The sequence below is a fragment of the Clinocottus analis genome, unplaced genomic scaffold (genome assembly GCF_023055335.1).
Source record: "Clinocottus analis isolate CAN_PGR_092001 unplaced genomic scaffold, fCliAna1.0.p SCAF_25, whole genome shotgun sequence".
Lineage (NCBI taxonomy): Eukaryota > Metazoa > Chordata > Actinopteri > Perciformes > Cottidae > Clinocottus > Clinocottus analis.
In genome coordinates, this window is record NW_027175987.1 from 5,562,023 (window position 1) to 5,580,761 (window position 18,739).

The 18,739-nt window shown below is 38.3% G+C and overlaps 2 protein-coding genes across 2 annotated transcripts; one reads left to right on the forward strand and one right to left on the reverse strand.

The window, feature by feature from the left end:
• Positions 1 to 304: 304 nt before the first annotated feature.
• mfn1b (mitofusin 1b) lies at positions 305 to 13,500 on the reverse strand. Its single transcript, XM_068591758.1, has 18 exons — positions 13,360 to 13,500; positions 12,743 to 12,900; positions 12,402 to 12,537; positions 11,627 to 11,789; positions 10,811 to 10,935; positions 10,497 to 10,605; positions 9,074 to 9,181; positions 8,807 to 8,960; positions 8,546 to 8,613; positions 6,343 to 6,464; positions 5,896 to 6,022; positions 5,352 to 5,456; positions 5,143 to 5,245; positions 3,911 to 4,137; positions 3,412 to 3,591; positions 2,755 to 2,951; positions 2,154 to 2,288; positions 305 to 1,417 (listed from the first exon to the last, which is right to left on the reverse strand). Exons 2-18 carry the CDS (start codon positions 12,888 to 12,890, stop codon positions 1,348 to 1,350), a joined length of 2,277 nt encoding a protein of 758 aa, XP_068447859.1. The 5' UTR covers positions 12,891 to 12,900; positions 13,360 to 13,500; the 3' UTR covers positions 305 to 1,347.
• A 979-nt stretch (positions 13,501 to 14,479) lies between these two features.
• On the forward strand, positions 14,480 to 17,863 carry plaat1 (phospholipase A and acyltransferase 1). Its single transcript, XM_068591587.1, has 5 exons — positions 14,480 to 14,662; positions 15,625 to 15,674; positions 16,085 to 16,223; positions 16,679 to 16,947; positions 17,693 to 17,863. Exons 2-5 carry the CDS (start codon positions 15,648 to 15,650, stop codon positions 17,792 to 17,794), a joined length of 537 nt encoding a protein of 178 aa, XP_068447688.1. The 5' UTR covers positions 14,480 to 14,662; positions 15,625 to 15,647; the 3' UTR covers positions 17,795 to 17,863.
• Positions 17,864 to 18,739: the final 876 nt, after the last annotated feature.

Genomic DNA, 18,739 nt, shown 5'->3' on the forward strand with positions numbered 1-18,739 from the left:
GTAGGACAACATAAGCAACAGAAACAAAAGGATGATGGTAGAGCGATGATTGAGGTCAATCTGCAGGCAAAGGAACATGATGGTTGAGTGACATACAAGTCATAGGACGAAAGCATATAATAGAATACACATTTTCTTAATTATGAAGACAAGTGCAAAGCAGTTTAAAAAAATATTCTTAACAGTACATTCTTTACATCCATGTTTTTAGGCCATCAGTCATGCCGTTTGTGCACAATACGAACTAAACATGGACATTGAGGCGTTGATAGTAAAATGTCTTCCAAATAAATTCACAAAGTCATTTTTAGATTTGTGGCAGATTTAATACAATCAGGCAAATCTGGGAGGTATTTCAACACGCATTCAAGAAAAAGGAAAGACAGTTTTACCAAGTGTGGACTGGTGTTCTTGACATTTTAGGTCCAACAGTTATAAATAAAGGAGGATATTATAAAATATGAGGTCTTCCAAAGCTCTGGCTCTATACAGTTTGGATAGTTAGAAAATAGAACATGAAACAACAGTATGTGAAAAACTTGCTTTCCCTTTTTAATCAAAGGATTTTCTCTCAATTTACTGACTAGGTCCATATAATTAAGGAAAAGTTTCTCTTTTATTATTAAATATTTATTTTTTTGTTGCGAACACAACAGATCATGTGCCCCAAAAGATACATGTACAGTCTTACAGACACTCAAACTTGATTTTCTTCAGAAAAGTTAGTCAAAAAAGGCATATTCACAGTTAGAAGCAGAATAGTGTCAAAATATAGCACCCGACCAGTAGCATTCCCGCCGACCGAGATTCTAATACCACACTGTGGAGGAGCGTCTTTGCGTAAAAAGAGTCCTCATTTTTGCCTTACAGGCAATTGGTCCACTGCAGTTTCTGGAGCACCTGAAAGACCCATTTGGCAGTGGAAGAGGGAAGGGAGGAATACTGTCATGTTGTCTGGGCCTGCACGCTCTTCTGTCCGTTAAGAGTGAAATTACAGATTATTTTCATCATCAATTGATCAATGTTTTTTTTTCTTCTTCTTTTTGACTATTTGGTGTGACAGAAAGAGACAAGATTTTTTTTATTTTTTTTTTTACAATTTTACAAATGACACAAAAAGGACCAAATCATCACACTTGAGAAGCTGCAGTTGTTTGGTATTCTTGTATGACCTTTCATATTATCAAAACAAATCGATAAATATCTTTGAATCGTTTCTTCTTTCCAGCATTACTGTCCGCACAGAAACTGCAGTGTAGTTTAGGAGACCAGGGACCGGGGCGCCGTGAAGCTGTAGGAGGATTTACTCAGCGAGAACCAAACTTTGGAGTGGTGGATGAGCGCAGCTCACTGCTGAGGATGCAGGTACTGGTTTGTGAACACCTCCAACTGTTTCTCCAGGTCCGTCGCTTTGTGTCTGCAGAGGAAACAAACACGTCAGATTTGGACCAACTTCCTCCAAATCACAACGTAATGCATTTCTCTCTGTTAAACTGTTTATTTGTAGCGCTCTTCTGTAACATAATTATAAAAAAAAGTGCAATCATATAAATATCAAGACTGAATAGCCAACTGTAGTCCCAAACCCTTGAATGACAGGGGATAGTAAAGACTCTCCCATACTGCATACAATCCCCATTCAGTTTGATGTATTGTGACACAAATACATCCACTTTTATACATCAGTACACACATTTAAAGCCAGCTCTAAAAAAATGAGGGAGCAGTATTACTACAAACTTTATATTTGCAAAAACAATTGTATTTCCCTTCTGTGTTATCGGAGTTTTGTTTCCCGAACATAAGTAATTTTAAAGCTGAAAAACTGCACAGGCAGTGGCAGCATCATCAGGTCTGTTAAATGTAATTTTGTACACAGGAGCCGCATCCTGTACAAATTATGTACGACAAAATCAGTTTTAATTAAACTGTGAATCTGTTAACTGCCAGCAGGATTGTGCAACAAGCTTAAGTTGTAAAAAACAAAAATAACTATATATTTTTTAGATCTGGTGTAGAATTTGATTGTCTCCAGGTCTCGGTATCACTCACATCATGGAGGATATTCATCTCCCCCAGACGAGATATTGCCAAAAAGTCAACTACTGCGCCGCCCCCCGGTTAATGTTTCCCCCAATAAAGCCGGCACTGACCGCAGAATCTTGGACTGGCTCTGGACCTTCTCCAGCTGATCTATCTTGGCTGTCAGTTGGCGGATTTCAGCCTCGAGCTCTTTCTGCGTTTGGTCCACCTGCTGACACAGCCGAGCAAAGGTCGCCGCCATCTCCCTGGCAACACAGAGGGCACAGAATTGCAGTGCTTATTTATTTAGCCCTGCTACAGAGGGGAGAGCAGGGATGAGATCTGTGTCTGTGTGCGTGTGTGTACGCAAATTAGGAACATTATGGTGAGACAGGTTGTCAGTAGGTTAAATGACAGACAGAAAATTGAGTAATGGTGCAAAGTAGTGGTGTCAACTTGCTGCCGGCAACTTGCCTGTCCCAGCATGCAATTCGGCTGTGTAAATTTGCACCATGACTGAACTTAAGAACCCCGACAGGTAATTAGCTTCATTGCACACTCCGTGTTGAACTGTGAAAAGTTAAATATCCTTACTGGTGCAGAGTAACAACAGATGTTGGGTCTACGCACCGGTATGACGGTATATCAAAAATCTATACTGTAGGGAATACTTATGCGGGTGTATTGGTTCAACCGGCTTATCGCACAACCCTGTACTGTACCCCGACTTACTGTTGGACCTGGTGGCTACAGTTGGCACTAGTGAAGCTGACGATGAGCTGCAGCTTTTCTGTTGCGTAGTCCACAAACTGGCGCTTCAGAGAACGCTCCTTTGCCTTCGTGGTCCAGGTGAGTCTCTCGTACAAGTACAGCAAGCCGTACAGCGAGGCCGACAGAGCTATCAGCTTCCAGCCAACTGTTTTCCACACCTTAAAAATATTACCAATAAACAAGAAAAAACGGTTAGCAGTGTTATAATTCGACCGTCCTTTCTGTTCAGTGCAATGTCCTGCACATGTACACATTTTTTTTTAAAAAGAAGAGTTTTTTAGGTTCTTTGCATTCAAATCTTTACACCTGATTTCAATAATCCACAAGTGAAAATAACTTGTGCACAAGTTACTTTTGTTGCCATAACCTACAGCAACTTTAGGTTGAAAGTTTGCGAGGTTAGGAGGGTAAGATCTCAATACATAAATATATTTTAAAAAATTCCACAATTTGGAGCCAAATGTGAGCGTTAACTAATTTTTTCACGTAAATTTAAATGTAACATTTTCCAAACAGAAAAAAAACACTCCTCTGAGCTGAAATGCACAGAAGAAAAAACAGCATTGTGTAGAACTGTATATGTACATCTATCCCAGATGTTAACGTCAAACGACATACCACTCCTCCAACGACGATAACGCTCATTGAAGTGCGGGAGGTGAGGGATGCCACGTTAGTTGCCATGGCTACCATCAAGTCCTCTTGGGTCATGAGCGCCGTCTCGTTATTGGGCGGCGCCGTAATGGACGGAGGTCCAGAGGAGGGCGTCAGTGCCGAAGGCAGCGCTTGTCGAGAACCCTGAGGAATGACAGCTGAGTTAAAAAAAAATAAAATCTGACTTTCTTCAATGTATATTTTGTTTTTATTTGAATGAAGTCACATACCACCAAAAGTCGGAAGCATTATTGACATTATAGATGGATGGATAGAGGGATAGGTAGATACTTTATTCATCTCCAAGGGGGAAATGTGTTTGTGGCAGTACCAAACACGTTACAGAGTAAACATACAAATATTAAGTATGAAAAATACTCAATACAATACAATGACATAGCAGAGCAGATCATATTTAATGTAAGAAACCAGCTCTCTCTTTCTCAGAATTGGTAGTCTGTACCTGGAAGTTCTGATCCACCAGTTTGAGCGCTCTCTGCGCATTGACAGATCCCAGGAAGCGGTGGACTAACGTTGTCCAGCCCAGCGAAAACTGGAACTCAATGTTTTCCTGGAAGTCATTGCAAAGTGTGGCGCAGTTTAGGTCGTAACTCAGGTCAAACTTCCTGCCCGGCACCAGCATGTGGACTTGTCTCTGGGCCGAAGAGGGAAGCAGAGGGAGCATGCTCTCTGGAGAGAGAGAAAACATGTTTGAGAATACAATAGAAATAGACAGCGGTCATGAGATCATTTGTGGTTTAGTTTGTATTTTATAACACACACTGACGCACGGGGGAAATATATACCTGCGTTAAGAGACTATTCTTTCAAATAGTACTTTAACATTTTGTACAAATATATTTCACAGCCAATAATACATATTTGGGTAGAATGGGGCAGAAAATAGCAACGCACGATGACAAAGAAAACAAAGCTGCCACCACTTCTATCAAAGACTATCATTGTAGTCTTTAAAGCAAAAAAGATTACATTCAATTTGAATATCATAGTTTTCTTTATCGCTCCCGAGGGGGGAAAAAAAAAATTCACACCACAATTTCATAACAGCACCTGAGTCCTTTTCATCAGAGGGCACATTAACACCTTTTCAACGTCACTGTCACTGAGCACAGCTTGCATGCGTGCCTGTCACAGTGACGCACTTAGAGAATAATGGGGCATGGGATGATGGCATTCAGCGAGGAGGGTAAATTTAGCAGGGCGCCGGGCGTTGCAGACCATGGCCTCAGTGCCCAAAAGCCTTTGACTAAGTTTAGCAGCACTCTCTGAATGAGTGAGTGAAAAAAAACAATGGAGTAGTAGAAATCTGGGCTGACATAGCTTCCTATACAGGTTTTCGCTTTATTAAGATGATACCCTCAAGAATACTCTGTATCATAAATGACCAAGAGACAGCTATAATCATTTGCTGATGATGTGATACACTTTGCTCACTGAGATGTGAACGATGGTGTGCCGATTAGTATTATTTCTCTTATTTTAGCAAACCTTTTGGTTTAGCTGATCTATTTATTCCTGATGGCTGAACCTCAGGGCTACAGGCCTAAGGGGCCTAAGCTTGCACTAAACAGATTTGTAATTGTTATGTCTTGAGATAACTCTCACACAGACAATGCAATATTACTACAAAAGAGATCTCATTATTCAGTCCAGTCATGTTTCCAGTGTAATTACCAATCATGTAAGTCTGAGAGGACTGGACAGAAGCGTTGACAGCGTTGGAGCAACGGAAGGCCAAGTTCTTGCCCATCCCCTCCTCCACGTGAGACAGCAGCTCCTGCAAACAGAACAGAAGTCACATAGGAAAGCAGTAAATACAAAAAGATTTGAATAATTCCAAGGAAAAGTGCGGTAACAAATAATTAATCTTTGCCACTACTTACAGACTTGTAGATCTTGAGGACATGTGACGAGGGGTGGAAGTCAGTGTGGAACTCATCAACGATAACGTGGAGACGGCAGATTTCCTCTCCCATGGCGGTGGATACCTGGGTGAAACACAACCAGTTATGAGTCAGTTACCGCACAGGAGAAGGGAGGAGTTATATGTTCTACTTAAAGAACCACTAGCAGCACATCAGATATCCAGCTGGTGCATTAAATATCATATATATTGGTCTTTTCTAATAGACATCTACATGTAAGACTTGGTTTCAATCAATGTGTTTTTTGTTGTTCTACTCTTAGTACTCACCTTGTTTAAAGTGAGAGACATTTAGAGTAAACTCATTTTAGAGACGGAGTGAAATAATTAGTGGATTAACCAGCAATTTCTGTTTCATACAAATCAAGCAAAATGCACACAATTTGCTTGTTGTATGTCCTCAAATGGGAAGATTGCATGGGTTTTACAGTCTTTGATTAAGTTTCACAAATACATGCAAGAACCGAATATTCAAAAGTGATTCAACCAATTGTTGTCATTACCTTCGACTCTACGTCCTCACTGATGGCCTTGATCTTCTTCTTTATATCATCAATCAGCAAGTTGAGCTGATTCCTGACAAACTCCAGCCTGTCCATCTGATACTCTCTGTCTTCCAGAGCCGCCACTCTGAGGTCCCACCCCACCAACAGGAAAAAAAGTTACAAATGCAAACTAGCAGCTAAACGCTATTTCTGTCAAAAAGACTCAGGCTGTAAAGATACACAACAAGAAACACAGTAGAAAGTAGCATTTTTAAGAAATCCCCCTGATATTTTACTCGTTAATTCATCCTTTTAATATTAAACAAAATGCCATATTATCCGGATATATTTAGATTCATAAATCATCTCTATAAGCCAGTCATAAGACAACATCAGACCACCATACCAAGTAATGTCCACCAATCCATTCCAACTGAAAAACTATGTGCGTAAAAAGATAATCACCTTTTTTCTGCCGCCTCGATGTTGATGGCGTCCATGATGCTCTTGACCTTTTCTGTGATCAGCTTGGCCCTGATAGTGTGCTGCTCAAACTTTGTTTTCACTGCTGACTGCGAGATACACTCCTGCGAGGCCATAACACACGAGTTACTGTGACAGCTATAGGGGCTGCTGTAGGGTAGGGCACATGAACCTGCACGCTACCAGGGACGAACGCAGGACAAGATAGACACCTGCTACTTTAACTTAAGAGAACAAAAAACACACAGGTGTGAAAATGACAGCAGCAGTGTGTGTATCTTGTGTCCCACAGCCCACAGATTGTCACAGTAATGTGTTGGTAAAGCCACAGGAAAATTATATAAAAATATCAAGCGTAAACAATCAAGAATGAGAATGAAAGGCAAAAGAAACACTGACACATAAAAATAGGAGTTATAGTGTAATTTTGGGATAACTGATAATCTCCTATGCCACACAAAACAAGCAGATTATATTTAAAGCGCTATTGTTCTGTGTGGTTTCTCTAAAAGTTAGAATCCTTAAGATTTTGAATTCAAAACCATTTTTGGAGATTTCAATTATTTAATGCAGTGGTTCTCAAATTCGGGGTACTTGAAATATACAAAAATATATATTTAAAATGATATATTTATGTATGTATTTAAACTTAGCATCTAAATTCCACATAGGAAAAAAATCCAGATGGGCCACATCACTAAAAAAGGTTAAAAACCACTGATTTAATGTATTTACATTCAGTTATCTTTTAATTGCTAGCACTAATTACTAGAGGGTGAGTCCGTTATTCTCACATTCCATTCAAAGTGCCTTTAAATACAAGTGGATTTCACAGTAGCGTGCATGTAATCCAGTGTGATTTTATCTCATTAACAACCGGCTCATCGTTTATTGTTCACTCTCCGAATGGTGCATCAGAGCTGCACTAGACTGGCTAAATCCGTGGGGCTTGAATTGTGAAACAGGCTGCACACCCTGAACTCTTCAGGAAGGTTTTTTAACTTTACTGCATCCTGCCACTGTGTGGAAACTTGAGGCACATCTAGCACAAAATCAGATCACTGTTGCTCTGGTTTTGACAAATTTAGTTGTTAAAAACAAAGTTTGTTTGGCTGTAATCTAAACAGATACGACAGGTGCGGTTGTATTTTTGACAAATACGCTTCTTAACAAGCGCTTTACTTTATTTTTTTGGCTTTATTTTATTTTTTACTTCATTATTATTATTATTATTATTATTATTATTATATTAAACCGCACTCTGTAGTAACAGAGGTGGCCAAACCAACCACGACTGCAACATTAAGGATTATAAATTTAATGCAATGATAATTTGCTCCCAGGATGGACACAGTTAAATTCACGATGTTAGAACGAAAACACAGAAAATGTATGAATGAAAGTTAAGACAGAACAAAATCAAGTTGGAATAAGAACAAATGAATGTCCTCGCCGAAGTGAATCTAGACTTCAGCAATGAAGACGCAGGTTGATGGAGAAAGCACAGTGATTGGTCCAGAAGGCCCTGAAGCCGCCAGCTTCATGTTGAATGATCGGTGGCCAAACCTAACCACTGATCCAAGTTTAGGTGGTCGACTGTGTATGCTTTTACTGTTCGTGGAAGAACTTTGATTGTGTCTTAATTTATTTGATATATTTCTCCATGCATTAATCTTAAAAACACACAATTTTTAAAAAGATGCACTAACACACACACTTTCACCAGGCAACAGAATTTTTAAAAATAAAATAAGCTTGAGTTCAGCCTCTGATAATGCAGCCGCTGTTTGTATCTCTTGGTCTGAATGAATGAGAAATAAAAATAGCCTCACTTCTCAGAATAGTGATTCCTGTTCTCTCCAATTCTTCCTAACAGCAGCCAGACAATGTCAAAAGGATTGGCTTTGATGATACAACCAACCGCAACGTTTATCATCTTAAATCAACATCTGTGCTGTTTTTGGCTCGACACTTCGTCCCTCTCAGAGAAACTGTTGACTTTATGGTCGCACATAAAACCAGTGTAAAATTACAAATATGCCAAAATCATTAAAATATGGTTCAGATAAGAAATAGATCATGTTTTGAGAAGTAGGTATAAAATTATTGCAAGATAACGACCGGACGGACGCATAGACGGACAGACGCACGCACAGAGGACGGACGGACGCACGCACGCACGCACCTCAAACCTCCTCTCAAAGCATTGGAATTCCTTCAGTCTCTCCTGGAAGCCCTCAGCCAGGGCTCCACCTGTTGGATAAAATGATCACATTGTATGTAAAAAGGAAAAATAGTACAGGCGCATTATACATCAGGTTATATAACATACATTACTGTTTTTTGACTTGTTTGATTTGGATCACTTTTCATAATTGTAAACACGGTTTTCATTATTGTTTGTGGTTTGCAACTTGAATGGAGTTTAGTGAAGAGAAGGCCTTACCTCCCTCAGGCATGCCTTGTGCACGTTGCATGCGGGAGTTGAGCACCTCTTTGGCGGAGACGAAGAAAATGCGGTTGGGTGCCTGATCGCGATCTACGACCTTCAGCTCCTCCACCAGGAAGTTCACACAACGGTCTGTGTGCTGCTTCCTCACCTGGACGAAGAGATGTAACATTCTTAAGGTGCACTACAGATAGTCTGATATGGGCACATTGTGCAATAATCAAATGTTACTGAACAAGTTACTTAAACAAATGGTTGACTCACATCCTCCATGTACTCTGGTTCGTTTGCGGAGGCATCCCAGCGGTTGTTGAGGATGAAGATGTTGGGCTTTGACAGGCGTTCGTTGACTTTGTGGAAAAAGTGCTTTTCCTAGATGACAGAAGAGTGAAAAGAGAGGTAAGAGTTGCTCAAATCAGAAAAAAACTCAACTTCATTTTTTTTACCTCCCTTTTCTTTTACCTCTTAAACAATCAAACACTTTTTATTTTCTAGAAAGTAGTTAGTTTTGACACAATAAAAATAAACGGACTCAGAATTTATTGTTGATAAATATTCAGTACCTACATTTAATTGGAGTACATCCAATAACTTGCTGCATCTCCAAAGACAGACATTTATTTGTCTTAATTTTAATAAAACTACTCAGGATCTCACATGAAAATATGAACGCAGAATCAATTAAAGGATGTGAACAATTTAGCAGATGTCTAAGTTTAAACTTAAGGCTTAAATCAGTCAAAATATATATTATGCCATGTATACTGCATGTATTCCATTCCAGTAACTGTTGAGTTGAACTCAAAACAAAGCGTACAGCATACGGAATGGGAGAAAACTAAATATTTGTAATAAAACCATAATAAAGCCTTACGACATAAAAAGAATGATGCTCCTATGTTTCCTAGAGTAGCATTATGTATCAGAGTTAAGACTAGGCAAAGACATTCATTACTTTACACACCACAACAGCAAAGTACTTTGGTAAGATGGATGGAAATGTTCATAAATAAGGCTCTCAATGACGCTCATGACATCGTTATTTTACTATCTTACATTATTTACATAATACCAAGGATTTATTTCTATAGCGCAGACGGGAATGCATGCTTTGCTTTCCCTTTAAAAAGCTGTGATCGACTCTGTGTCCAGCCTCACATTGCATAAATGCCTGAGCAGACAGAAACAAGAGTGAGGTCCGTGTGGCTGGATACAAACATAGGCAGCCACATTTTCCACAAAGCATGTTGGCCCTTTTAGTATACATAAAAGACTGACATAACTAAAAACCCATTTTGGTGAGTTTTTATTAGGTATGGCAATTCAAGTATTTCAATTACTGTACTCTCATCACCTTGAGATGACTCTGACATACATTTAAAAAGGAACATAACGTGATAATGAGATATGGAAACAGAAATTTAAATATATAGCCGTAGATTGAATTTATGTGCACAAAGACAACTGACTGGTAATAAATATGTTACGCAAGACAGTGTCAGAGTTCACAGCTAATAAACTAAATAAGTACTTTGATCAATTATTGAATGATTAATGAAAAGTTATATTAAAAAAAAACATCTAGCCTCTTCCTAGTTCAAGTTATTCTATCAATGTCTTTTCAGACAAACCATTTCACAGGATATTGTCAAATCATTAATTTCACAAGACTGAGAGGCATTATTACCGTGTTCATAAGAGTGGATTCAGAGTTGGCCACCAGTACAAAGACATCAGCATCAAGACAAAATTTGTCAATCCAGCTGTCCAGTTGTGACGTGACATCTGTCCCTGGGCTAAGAGAGCGGAAGAGAGGTCAAGAGGTCAAATGCACATCACCTATGAAATATGAGAAGTAATGTTTCCATTTGAACGTGATATTTTTTCTACAGCTAAGGTGACTTGATCTGTGTAAATCTAACTCTTCGATGTCCTTGATTCTGTCAGATGGATATTTGTAAACTTTATAAATGTCCTAATGTGATTAACGAATCATGTTACCTGTCCACAAGCACCAGGTCGTCTCGAAGAAGAGCACACTTGGTCTTTGGCCAAAACACACGCACGAGACAGCCGGCATCCAAACTCTCGTCCATGTGGAGTGCGTGAGCCAGCTGGTTTACGGTCTACAGAGGAGATGTGAATAGACAGATGTTATCGTTGTTATTGTAATAACTTATCTTTAATGTAGATGCTATGTCTATTACAACGACTGTAATAACGACTTTTCTATCTCAGGCTGTGTGGGGTAGAAAATCTGAGCACACGGTTGTTTCTTTAATCAAGTTTAAATTATATAAAGTTGGTTCTTTTAGTTTTTACAGCGCTGAAAGGAAGACTTTCGACAATGCACACAGTACTATGTAAAAGCACAAAAGCAAATATAAGATTGTCCACTTCATTTAGTTCACTGAGGCTAAGGCTTTTGTTTCAGACACCTGACAACATCGTAAATGTCCTGCATACCCATGTCTATATTAACATGGCTGTAGGTTCACACATGTTGGGTTAGATAAATCAACACTGAATGGAAACATTATTCATGCACGTGGGCAAACACCATTAAATCAACAGAGAAAATGTGAAGAAGTGCAGCATCACTCATGGTCTGATTAGCAAATATGGTCAGATTCTGGTTTGTGTAAAATCCATAGACTGTATATGAGTAAAACTATTCCCAAAAACTCTAGCAAAAGTAGAAAGTTGTTCAATAGTTTAGAACAAGAATAATGTGTAAATATATATATGGGAGACAAACCAGGGCTCATAAAAGACTAGTTAAAACCTAACCAAAGTAGTTATTAAATTAACATTTACCTTGATGCTCTTCTCCTCATCAGAGCCCTCCGTCTTAAGGTAGGCCTTGTCTTCATCAGTGCCCTCTACACTGAGAAAGCAGTTAGTTGTGTGGCCAATCCCGCTGGGCAGCACGCGGTCCCTTAACATGGCATTTACCACTGTGCTTTTACCATTACTGGTCCTAAAAACAAAACAAAAGTCATGGACTGCATTTGGAACAAAATAATTTGCTCAAATTACTCTCAAAATGAAAGTAAAGTCAGAGGGTGTCACATCCTAATTCACTTTAAATTTTAAAGCTACACTATTATGCGTCTACTAATGGGTCCGACTGAATGGATAATATGGCTTCACCTGTGACAGGTAGTGTTCTCAATGTGAGGTGGTTCAAGATACTGCAAGTCATTGCTGAATTAAGCAGAGGAAATATTTATTCCGTGACACACCCCTCCCTATTGTGTTTTGCATTTAAAGACGTTATTTTGCATGAGTGCAGAGCACAACATGGTTAAATTCACGCCCAGTTTGAACTCAATTATGATGAATAGGTTTTAACTGTGGAAAATAATTGAGGTTAGGGAGAAATGTCACTTTAAGGATAACAGTTCAATTTAAAGAACATACCTGATTCATTTGGAAAGAGACTATCTTTACTTGCAGTATTTTACATCACAATGATTATGTGTGTAAAAGTTTGCTTTTATGGAAAAATACTGTTTGAGAATCACATCAGAAAAGTGTTAAAGACAATATACTTGACACATCAAATGATGTTGTGTGTAGTTGTTTTTACCTTCCAAAAAAGGCCACTTTCATGTGTCTGCGTGCCAGCACATCCTTAATGACAGCAAGTTTGTCAGCATATGCCTGAATCTCCAACTTTTGATTTTGACTCGCAATGTTCTCCAATGCTTTATTCCCACAGGTTTCTGTCCAAAACACACAGACGAACAACACCTCCTCTATGACTCATTCAGACAGAACTGACCGACGGATGATAACAATTATTTTAACATAATAACTTCTAGCATGAAAAAAAAAGTTTCCTGTTATAACTCTGTTATCTGTCAGTCATTTCCAATAAAATAAATATGACTTGATAAGCACATAGAACAGATAAGCACATACTCTCACCTTCAACAAACTCGGAAGTCTCTTTTACATAGTTCAGAAGTTGTTCAAACACATCGCTGATCTTCTTCTTGGCTACAACAAAGCGCTTCAGAGGGGAGAAGTCCCCCTGAGCTGAATCTGACCGTCTGAGATGAGGAGCCGCAGCCATGGTGTTCAATCTAAACAACGAGAGTGGCCAAGAAAGGTCAAACGCAGTTATATCAGTGGACATGAACAACGTGATTGATTCGTAGTGTTTAGATCATACTGCACGGTTAATGTCTGCGATAATATTGTAGTTTTTCTTAGGTTAACGTTAGGTAAACTCTTAGCAGGAAAAGCTGACAGGTTAAATAACGAATGTTAACCAAGTTATGCAACTGTTAGTGAAGCCATTATAGAAGTTAAGTCATCTCGTGCAAGTCCAACACACGTGACGCACGATAATAACATACAATGACTGTATGTGTTTGGCTTTTCTCAACTTCTCGTGATTAATATGAGACAATATTGCGTTAAATGAGCGGACGCGTGCCGGTGCCAAAACAAGCTAACAGGTTAAGCTAGCTAACATCATAAGCGGCACCGCGGGAGTAAATTAGCGTGAGCACAATTAGATAGTGGTATTATTTCCTCACCACAGTCTTAACACAGGCAGTGTTCTCTTCTCATAACACAACAGTATGGAGCCACTGCGACAGCACAGATAATGCCTTTTCTTGGTGTCAGCCTGGCTAACCTTCTGTTTGTATCCTTTAACGGCAACTGACAAGCTAGCTAGTCGTGGAAGGAGAAAGGCTTCCGGAACAAACTTCAAAATAAAAGCATAGTTGAGCCAATTTGCTGCGTGATAGACGTCACCGACGCTAGCTAACCTTCGCCATTTGGGAAACTCTGGCGGCTGTGTGTTCACTCTACGCTGCATGTACTTTTGTAGTTTTTAATTTGAAATATTTCAACAACAAAAAAGCACATAATCTGGTCCATAACGTCGCCCCTCTAACTGACATACGCAGTTTTTTTTGTGGTTCTTCCTGCTATGTTGAAATGTACTGGGCGGAGCTTGACGCCGCTACCAACTGCAGTAGCCAATCAACGCGCAGAGAATGCGGCTGACCCCCTAAAGATTCATATTATTGTCGCAAGTAACTAATACAAAGGATATGAAGCGTATTAAGGATTTTTTTTTTTTATCATTGTTTAATAATTGCGCATGTACAATTTCATAAATGGACAATAGCAAACAGAAAAATACATTGAAATACAGTTAATCCAACAAGCCATGAAATTTGTACAAATGAATACATTCATAATATGCCCTTTCCTCAAATTTTCTGTCATGAAGCATGAAACGATGGCTTACATTGTAATAACACATATATTAGCATTGAAGAAGTGTTTACATGTCTCCTCATGCTTGATATCTGATTTTCAGCCCCAGTATCAACACAATATCAACAAAACTAATAGTACTGTCCTCCTATCCATCGATCTGTTTACCCATTTGACACATTATAAGTAGCAGAAGGGAATATCTGAACATGCACTTGGGCTGATGTACAAGCAAAGAGATCAGACAGCATTTAAATGAAATCAGTCATGCATGTGTTGCCTTTGCAAATTCACAATAACTCGTATTCAGAAGAGTAGCGTTTCTACTTGTGAATGGGACAATAGCAGGTATAGGAAACGCCCCCCGTGTGTGCGTGTGTGACCTTAGCAACTGTGACAAACCGTCATCAGTCAGAGCAACAGAGACTGAAATACCACCACCAGGACCTCCAGCGTTTGGTTTTGGTATATTTGACAACCTTCTATCGTCTGAGAAACTCGGCATTGATCTTTTTCTATTTTTCTTTTCCTGCTGGATTTCTTTTGGTTATGTACGGACTGATGATGGAAAATTAAAATGGTGAGGAAGAAAAAGCTGCTGGTGTTTGAGTAAGTATTAATCCTGTATGCATTTGCTCTGTGTTGACTGTTTGAGCCTCTGGCATGAATTCAATAGAATCATATTGAAGATACTCACAACACGGGACTTTATTTCATTGTCAGATATTGTTTTATATCTATACTGATTGTTCTGTATACACAGCAGCAATGGATGTTAGAGCATTACTACAATAATATATTATACAATCATTACATAATGTTCATACAGAGTTACATTGTGTGTAACGTGGGGCTTTTTTATGAGCAAGGCTCCAGCATCATACATTAATTATGAGATGGATGTACTAATTGTTCTCCTGGACAGATATTGATTTCATCCTATCCATGTGTAATTTTGATCCAAACTAAACCTTTCTCTCTGGGGAATTAACAGATAATCTCTGTATTTAAATTATTATTTTAGGTGATCCAGGTAATCATTAAAACAACTAACCAAAAAAAGAACTTTGACATAAGGGTGAAACATATGTTATAAAATCTATTTTGTTTTTGTAAAATAACCTGGGCTCAAACTATTTTTCTGTCAGCTTCCCCATTGTTTTGATTCTATTGTGGCACCACAAGAGCTTATTTGTGTATTCTCTCTCTCTCTCTCTCTCTCTCTCTCTCTCTCTCTCTCTCTCTCTCTGTCTCTCTCTCTCTCTCTCTCTCTCTCTCTCTCTCTCTCTCTCTCTCTCTCTCTCTCTCTCTGTGTGTGTGTGTGTGTGAGACAAAAGAGCTTATGTGTGTATTGTCTGAGTGTGTGCGTGCGTGCGTGTGTTTGTGCGTGTGTGTGTGTGTGTGCGTGTGTGTGTGTGTGAGCGTGTGTGCGTGCATAGATGACATTTCCTTTGTACCATCCTATCTAGCATTCTCTTTCTCTCAGATTTGAGTTATTTTTGCCTTGAATGATCTGTTATTGTGTTAAAAGTAGTTTTGTTGTTTGTTTCTGTGTTTTCTTTTCCTCATAGAATTTGTGGAAGCATGATGTGGGATGGATAAACAACAACAAAACAGAACTGTAAGTTGACTAAACGGCTGTTATGCAGATAAATAACAGTAAATGTTTTTATCATGGCCTAATGTGGATATGTAAGAATGAAATGACCTTTGCTGACCTTTGAAAAGGTAAACATATGTCTGCTTCATTTCAAGGGTCTATTTACAGCTATAGTTACCCTAAATTATATCATTTATATAGTTTTGAAAATAACCCAGCAAATGAAAAATAAGATTTCATATCGCATTAGATGTTTCTTGATTATGATATGAAATAATTTCTAATATGACAAATGTTCCATTTTCTAACACAACCTTATTTATGAACACATAAAGACCACTGCAGGCTTTGCATAACTTTATGACAGCAATCAATATGTGAAATTGTTACTGTATCATACTTCTCTCTTTCTTCACTTTCACTGTGTGTAGATGGCCTCTAATGACCCCGACCTTCCTGACCCCTATGGTGACCCCCAGCCTGGTGACCTCATTGAGATCTTTAGACCGGCCTATCAGCATTGGGCTCTCTATCTGGGAGATGGTTACATCATCAACTTAACTCCTGTTGGTTAGTAGGACACGACCTGTGTGTAACCGCTGATCTAACTTTCACAAAACTCAGACAAAATTGATTGATTTTGACATTCTTTAACGAGATGACGTTATAACAAACATTAATTAACTAGATGACGTTATAACAAACGCTTTAACAAATTTAATTTATTTGTGACCAAACAAGCAACATTCAAATTTGAAGTTTAAAAGCATCCTTAGTTACGATGTAAGAATTTTACACTCTGAAACACAACAACTGTCTCTATATTCAGAATATTTCCAATTCAGAAAATTCAGCTCTGCATAGGACTCAGTGGATCTCTCATGTCTTTAACACTTTAAACATTAACACTGGTACAGTTTTGATGAAATGATGCACAATGATGAAGATTCCAGGTCCAAGGTTGTACAATGTTCACTTTTGGTAGATACGTGTAATCTCACTGAGGCTGTGCTCCTCCTTTCCAGATGAGAACCAGGCAGCCGCCATGTCCAGTGTGAAGTCCGTCTTTAGCAGAAAGGCAGTGGTGCGTATGCAGCTGCTGAAGGAGGTAGTAGGAAGCGACTCGTACCGTGTCAACAACAAGTACGACCACAACCACACACCCCTGGCTGTCTCTGAGATCATTCAGCGAGCGCAAGTCCTCATTGGCCAGGAGGTGTCCTACGACCTGCTGGGAAGCAACTGCGAGCACTTTGTTACCCTTCTGCGCTACGGGGAGGGGGTGTCCGAGCAGGTCTCTTATTGTTTATTTTGTTTCCATTATATGTGCCATCAGGGCAAAATGCCGCTCAACATAGGCTGCCACAGGGGCTGATGACATGTCAACACAGTTATAGTTTTACTTGTGAATTGTATTATTGAAAGAAAACAGGGCATTTAGAAGACCTTACTATATTATGCATGTAATATTTACTTTATAATGGCCTGTGTTACTTTCTGAACTCCAGACTATTTCTATGTGTATATTTCAATAATGTGATTGTGGATGTCAGATTGGGTAACATAAAGGCACACTATTTCACTTCATCCTTTTTAGTTCTACCCATAGGTTTGGCAAAACTAGATAAACGCTTATCTAAATACAATTAGTAGTCTTGTCTTGCAGTTGGATTTAGGAAAAAGTTTAGAGTTTTTAACGTTATGGCTACAGTCCGGGTGGATATTAAAAAGTTACTCCACCCATAATTAATGTTTTCAATGACATTCACCCCCATAACTTTGAAAAGTGGCTAAAGATTTTGCACTTGTTATCTTCATCGAGCAGTTGTGGTAAGAATAATTCAATTGAATAAAGTTTTCATGACCAGTTTTTAAGTGAAAATGATCCAAACATTTATATTAACATCTAAAAAATCATTGCTGTTCATTCCTGAGTATGTTACAAACATTTTCAACATAAGCACAGCCTATGTTATTAAATATCTTAAAGATCACAATAACCCTTAGTCCAACACCTCTTGTCCCCCTTGTCTCCTTAGGCTACGCGGGCCATTGGGGCCATCAGTTTGGTGACGGCAGCAGCCAGTGCCTTCTCTGTCCTGGGACTGATCAACACACGATCCAGAAACAGGCCTTTCTGACAGCTGTGTTCTTCACTGAAGGGTGTTGTCTTCCAACATTCATGTGGCTGAAAATACATACAAATCTAAATAAACAATAAATACAAATTCAAAACGTTGTGTTATTTGTTTAGAAACTAACCTTTTATAGTTCACCAATTGATCTCAACTGTGTTTGTTGGTCAAAAAGAATAAATATAAATTGATGATATACCTTAAATGGTTGCTTCACCCAAAATTATATATATATATATATCATTCGTGGAAATATTTGGGTTTTTAAAACCAGAACTGTCTGCATGACCAGTAAAGGTTAATTCATAATTCATATATATATATATATATATATATATATATATATATATATATATATATATATATATATATATATATATATATATATATATATGAATTATGAATTAACCTTTACTGGTTATATATATATATATATATATATATATATATATATATATATATATATATATATATATATATATATATATATATATATGAATTATGAATTAACCTTTACTGGTCATGCAGACAGTTCTGGTTTTAAAAACCCAAATATTTTCACTATTATATTGGAGAGTTTGTAATTGAAGTCTCACATGTAGTCTATCTCAAAACATTCACAAATTAAAATGTATTTGTATATGTACATGCACTATAAGAGAAAGTGGGCCAATGGTGTTCTTATGATTTAGATGAACTTTCCCTTCAACTGCATCATCGTGTATTAGCACCTTTGGCTAGATACTTTCTTAACTATTGTGACAGTTGGGTGGTTTAAAATACTGCAATAAATCATATGTTGTGTTTGACTCTACATGGTTGGTACTAAGAAAATTAAATTAGAAAGTCGTACCATTCAGTAACATGTGGTGGACTAAAAAGTACCCCCCCCCCCCCCCCCCAATTAAAGTGGAAATTATTTCTAAATTACATAATTGAAGGAAAGGCCAG